The sequence below is a fragment of the Monodon monoceros genome, unplaced genomic scaffold, assembly GCF_005190385.1.
Source record: "Monodon monoceros isolate NGI ecotype Baffin Bay Population unplaced genomic scaffold, NGI_Narwhal_1 Super_Scaffold_16, whole genome shotgun sequence".
Lineage (NCBI taxonomy): Eukaryota > Metazoa > Chordata > Mammalia > Artiodactyla > Monodontidae > Monodon > Monodon monoceros.
The window spans coordinates 108,502,348-108,508,347 of NW_021703772.1; the positions used below are offsets into that span (position 1 = coordinate 108,502,348).

The 6,000-nt window shown below is 47.6% G+C and overlaps 1 protein-coding gene across 3 annotated transcripts in view; it reads left to right on the forward strand.

Annotated features, from left to right (window-relative positions):
- Positions 1 to 4,416, forward strand: part of UGGT1 (UDP-glucose glycoprotein glucosyltransferase 1) — a 108,713-nt gene extending 104,297 nt beyond the window's left edge. For 2 of the 3 annotated variants that reach the window (XM_029224765.1, XM_029224767.1), the window contains one exon: positions 139 to 4,413. In XM_029224765.1, the coding sequence (XP_029080598.1) occupies positions 139 to 164 (26 nt within the window). In that variant the 3' untranslated portion in view covers positions 165 to 4,413. Of the gene's footprint in view, positions 1 to 138 lie in introns of all 3 variants that reach the window. The other variant, XM_029224766.1, reaches the window with a different exon arrangement.
- The last annotated feature ends 1,584 nt before the right edge of the window (positions 4,417 to 6,000 follow it).

Here is a 6,000-nt window from a genome sequence, read left to right on the forward strand (position 1 = left end):
CCGACCAGGGAGCGAACCCGCATCCCCTGCGTTGGAAGGCGGATTCTTCACCACTGGACCACCAGGGAAGTCCCTAGTCTGTACTTTTATAACTTGACAATAATTCCTTCTCTTTTCAATCGTTCTCCTTTTCCGTAGGACCTCAGAAACATGAAGAATTATGATCTCCAGAGGAGGATAGGGAATTACACCATTTGAAGAACACTTTTTATATTAAATGCTAGTTTTTTCCAATCTGTCTATACAACTGCTGATGAACTGGCTGGGCAGGTGTGCCGCACCGTTCATTCTGACTCCTGCACGCTGGCGGCTCTGGATCTCTGGAGTCAAGGCTCCACTGGATTCATACCTCAGAGGAAGACAAGGGGCCGATCTCTGGGGGACTCTGTAAAGAGCAGGCTTCTAACCAGAGGGGAAGATGGCAGAGGCAACTGGAAGAAAACGAGCCCTGTGGTGCTCACACCCAGGAGCCCACACGTGCCACAGTGTCTCGGGAAGCCACCAGCCAGAGCCAACGTGTCCTTCCTTACCTCAGCCTACGGGCAGCGGAGCTCAGTCTGCAGCCTGGGCCGCAGGGCAGGTGCTGCCCACATCAGCCATCAGAAGCTTTGCCCAAGGTCTGCGCACCTCGGGGTTTGCGCCAGCGTTCCCCTGTGCCCTTCCCCAGCATCAGGTTCACTGTCAAATTGAAACCCAACCAACAATCATGTGTCTTCAGGCTCGGCTCGGGGCAGGTTAATTTGCGGTTAGGATGGGGGTGGGTTGGGCTGAGGGTAGGGAAAATGTCAGGAGTAGGAGGCTCTGGAACGCTGGGGTGAGGGCGAGGGGGACCGGAGATCGGCCGTCCTCTTTCATAGACCGTCGGCACCGTTGTGACTAATTGGAAATGAAGACGTTGTCCTTATTCTCCACCCAGCGCCAGTGAACGTTTTAAGTAATTGTTTTATAAGCAGTTTTTTAAGTTGTGGAAGTCTTTGCTTTTCTCTTCCCACTTTCTTAAAAAAGAAGTCTGTTATTTCCTTACTGGATACAGCCATAGTAAGCCCCTGTAGTGATCCGTCCTGAAGGGCTCGGGGCTCCCTCAGGACGGTCGTCGCATCATTTACCCTCTTCTTCTCCACAGGATTTTCGTCTCTCAGACCCAGGGGAAGTTGGCTTTGGCTTTTCTCTATGGAAGACTCCCAGATCCAAGATCGGGAGAGATTCTGCTTGTGTAATTCACTTTTTTCTATACACTGTTCTGTATTCCTTTTAGTTTAGTGCGGTGGGCTGCCTTTGACTTGCAGAAATTGCCAGTGTTGCACCCGTTCTGACTCCACAGAGTTGCATCTTGAAGCAGGTTTGGCCCTTTGGTCATGGCTTTTCGTGTCTTCACTTCAGCAGCCCAGAAGGGCGCTTCCACGGCAGCCTTTCCTGCCGGGTGGGCAGAGCCGGGAGGCGCCCACGAGGAGTCTTGCGGGTGCTGTCGGCCTGCGCAGCTGTAAGGCTGCAGGTCCTGCCCCCCGGCTGCCCAGGCTGCAGGGCACGGCAGCAGAGCACTCCGTGGACTGTGCCTCCTTCCAAAGTCTTAGGACAAATATCGAGGAATTAATTTTTTCCATATTCACACGCCAAGGTTAGCTCGGGAGTCTCTTAGTCCGAGGGAGCTTTTGAGCATGCTTTTGTAGGTCCATTAAAAAACTGGGGAGGAGGGAGCCCGAAAGATTTTTAGATAAATCGATCCAAGACTGCAAAGGTCCCTCAGAGGTGTCGCTGTTGACAAAGGCTCTAGCGTGAGTTCCCCCCACGCTGCTCCTCCCCTGGTCAGAGCAGCTAAAGGGATAGAATCAATGAGAGTGGAAAACATTCTGTCAGGTCCATCTGAGGGTTAATTAAGCCTTCAGAGAGGCTGCCGCTGCCGCCGCCACTTCTGTCTACAACCACGGGCGCAGTTGTGCGTTTTCCCACTTCATTTACTGGGAGGTTGAGCGGGAAATAACAAAAGTCACTGGGATATGCTTTCTAAACGCTGGTTCCCTCGGGACATGGAATAGGCCACCTTTCCACGTCTTTCTGCCTGGGCTCTTAACGTGTATCGTTCATGAGGAAGGTGAAATCTGTTCTCTGTGTAGTGTGTGTGTGTCCTCGTTGCCCCTTATTTGTCACCACCCTAAATTTAAGTCTTATTAACAGTTGAATCTAAACATGCGAGACCCCGCTTGCTTCTGAAACGGCCTAGGGCCCTCCTTCTCATGCCAGGAATATCTTGGTTCGCGTGGCATGAGCAACTTGCAAAACGAACCTCTAGCGCCCTGGGAAATGATACCGCCACTAAAATTTGGTCTTGGTCAGCTTTGTCTGTTCTCTCTACCGTATGAAAGCAAATTGTGACGGGAAAGATAGGAGAGATTTTTCACAAGAAACGTGAACTGATTTTACCTAGAAGTGCAAGCTTCTGGAAGCCACTCACAGTACGTTGTTCTCAACCATCTTTTCATACGTAATGGGTTTTTTCCCCCTTCATCATGCCACAGTGGAAACTTTTTCTTTCTGAATCAGTGCCAGAGCAATGTGACATAATGTGACACATCAGAACGACACGCAACAGTGTGGGTTTTTATGTCTTGCGAACAGTGGTATTTGATGGAGGTCAGAACGGGTGCACGCGGCCTGCTCTCGGAGCTGCAGGGACGTGCCTGTGTTTCTTTTAAAAGCGTCCTGAATACTTGCCACGCTGAGAGCGCTGGTGCGGCAGTTTTCCACACGCCTGAGGGAGTGCTGAAGCTGTCAAAATGGCACTTCAGATTGAAACGTAGAGCTGTTTGCCTGCCTGCCAAGCACACGTGCATCTGGTAGGCCCACGTACTGTGTTGAGCTCAGCTCGGGGGGCGGCGGGGAGCAAAGTTTTCATAAAAATCAGGTAGTACTTTCCAAGAAGGGAGCTTAATCGACTCTGCTGTCCTCACGCCCTCATATCATGAGCCTTGTGAAAGGTCTGATGGAACGAACAACGTCTGTCTGGTTGCAGGATTACTGAGTGAAGGGGCTGACGGCCAGGGACAGCAGTGCGGTTTCCAGAAGAGACTGGAAGGGAAATGAAAATCCCAGTTTCCTTCGGCTGGGAATTCCACTTTACTGACCTCGTAACTTGGAACGGGTCAGACCCCGCCCTCACAGCAGCGAGCATAAGGTGGTTCCTCCTCCCCGACACCCCCTTGGGAGTAAATTTGGCTACTTGAAAGCAGTTTTCTTTTTTTCCTGAAATTGCCATGGATGATTAAAAGAAGTAATTCAACTCAAGAGTTTCAAGAGGACATCTCGTGCATTTTTCTGAGTAAAATGTTCGTGCTGTGGTATCAGTATCATGGAAGTGGAAGTGTTTTGGTGAAGCTTTCTCTTGGTAACAATGAATGCAGGGTGTGTTGTGTGCAAAGTTATTTAAATATATTCCATTGTGTAATTTTAATAATTAGTTTTTTAAGCATTTGATTTTTATGGGGACACTTTTGTGGGATGATGAGGGTTAATCAACTTGAATATTGCTGTTTTGTGTCTAGTCTGGTGGGATAACCTTTTTAATTTAAATTCCTATTTTCCCAGTCTTGCTATAGTGAGGAAGGATCTTTATTAGGACTTTGGTAATAACCTGACTGAATTCCACAAATTCGACGTCATTAACTCAGGTCTTTATTGGTACTTCAGAGTATCTGGAGGATACCAATTTCTCTTTCATTATTTGGTCTTTGATCTCTCAATCTAATACAGAAATGAAGCTTCTGGGTGGCGGTGAGTCAGGGCACTGAGTAGAGGATCTCTCCCTCTCAGGGTGTCACTGAGTGCTGACAGCTTATAAAAACAAACCACGAAATCAGCTTCAGGCACCTGCATGCTCCCCAGAAGCAGTCCGAAAGTGAGGCCATCTCCTGAGTCTTTTCCAATTACCTAGCAACACAGAGGCCAAATGTGGCAGATGTAAGTAGGACACAAGTTAGGGTTTGAGGCAAGGCCTTCGTCCCACCTGTAATTTATGCATTGCCTTACGTGTCACCTTTTAGATTTCCAAAGAAAAGGACATAATTCCTCTTCACAATAAAAATGGCAAAATACATTAACCTAAGGTGAGCAATTTGAGAAAAGATTATCAAGTACGGTGGTTTCCAACCAGTTGTTTTTGCTAATAATAAGGTAAACATGGAAAAAACAAAGAAAAATATTAGAATTTTTAAAGAAACTGTACTTAAAAAAAAAACAAAAACCTTTGTAACTCTTCTATTTTACTGTAATCCTGTTCCATTAAATGCAACAAAGGTCCAGGTGCTGCCCCTTGCTCGGGAACAAGCACCGGGACAGTAAATGTCTACAGAGCCCTCTGTGCCTGAAATGGATTGAGAATGAATTTCCTGGTACTGTAATGAAAATAAGGTCTGCTCAACACAATAAACTTTTCCTTCTCTTCTTTAAAACCGTCTGGTCCGTCATTCAGCTTTTATGCTTAGGAAAGGTAAGTCGTTAGAGCTCGAACTTCCATCCCTCCATCTGACAGAAGCAGCAGGCCTGGACAGGAGGAAGAGCTTTACCCGAACGCCTTGTCTGCTGAGGAGCTAGGTCCAGGTGCAGCCAATTCTCTAGATTCTCAGGGGAGCACCCAGGCCTCTTCGAGGTCCCCAAGTTTGGGGGACTGCCCCAGGCAGGATCTGGCAGACAAGCTGCCCCAGAAGCACTAACCATAACAGGAAGGATGGCATGGACTTTGTTCATTTTGCAAATTCTCTGAGCTCTTACGCTGGGGCTGGATTTAAGGTTGAAGGTACGGTTCCCGCCATTCAGGTGCTCACTGGACACCGCAAGCTGGTGTAATGGGAGCGCTTGCAGAGGTGGAGGTTGGGCAGAGGGACCTTGTGGCTGTGAGAACATGACAGAGGGCACCTACGGTGGAGGAGGGAACGAGGGGTTCGGTGGTCAGGAAAAGCTTCTACAAGGAGAGGATGCTTAAACTCAAGTTTGGGGAATCAGTAGGCGTTATCTATGTAGAATGAGGGAGGTGGGGATACAGTGAGGTTGGAGAGCTGGTGTATCTCATTTAAGGAGCTGCAAGTGAACCTCTGGGGCTGGAGTCATGGCCAGGAGCGAGGTGCTGGAGTGGGGATCTGAGTTGATCCAGAACCACCAGAAAGCCCCTGAGGGGTTTTAAACTGGGTACCCACATGAAACCTCTTTTTTTCTTGTAAAAAAATTACTATTGATGTATAGCATTTGAAGGTACAAGTACACAAACATACACCTTGATAGATTTTCAAAGTAAACACACTTGTATAACCATCAACCAGATAAAGAGGTAAAAAGAAGTTGGATTATAGTCTGGCTTCCATCAGTGGCAAGAGCATTGTATCAGACCAACCAGTAAATATATATACATTGTTGAAATGCACTGGAAAGTGACCAGAGACAGGCAAAAACTGGAGGGGACTCAACCCCTGAAAGAAGAGAAACACACTGGATAAGATCCACATTTAAGCAACTATTCCTCATGTGGCCCACAGGGAATAAAACAAAAAGTGGCTGTTCTACAGGGCTGAGGAACCAAGTCAGAGTTCAGAGGCTGCCCAAGCAGCTGGAAATTGAAGGTGGAAAATCCCAGAAAGGAGGAAGCCACAGAGCTTTGAATTTGCCGTGCATACTCCCCTCAAATCCTTGGCTGACTCCTAAATTATGCTTGAACAAAGCAGGATTCCAAGAGGGCCAAACAAAGCAACAGCTGGAAGGCTGGAAAAGCTCAGAAGATGTCTGGCGCTGGGGAGGGAAAGTTTGGCATTTATGTCCCACCAAGTTAGAGAGGCTCAGTAAATATTTGGGGCTTTCCGCTGAACTCGGGTCTAGGCCCTAGGACTAAGGGCAAAACTAAAATAGAACCACTCTAATAAAGTGTAAAGTCAAGCCTTCGAAGAATCAAGGTGATCCAGTAGTAACTTAACTCCCTACTAAAACTCAACAGTTTTCATGGGAAAATTAATGAATCCAGAG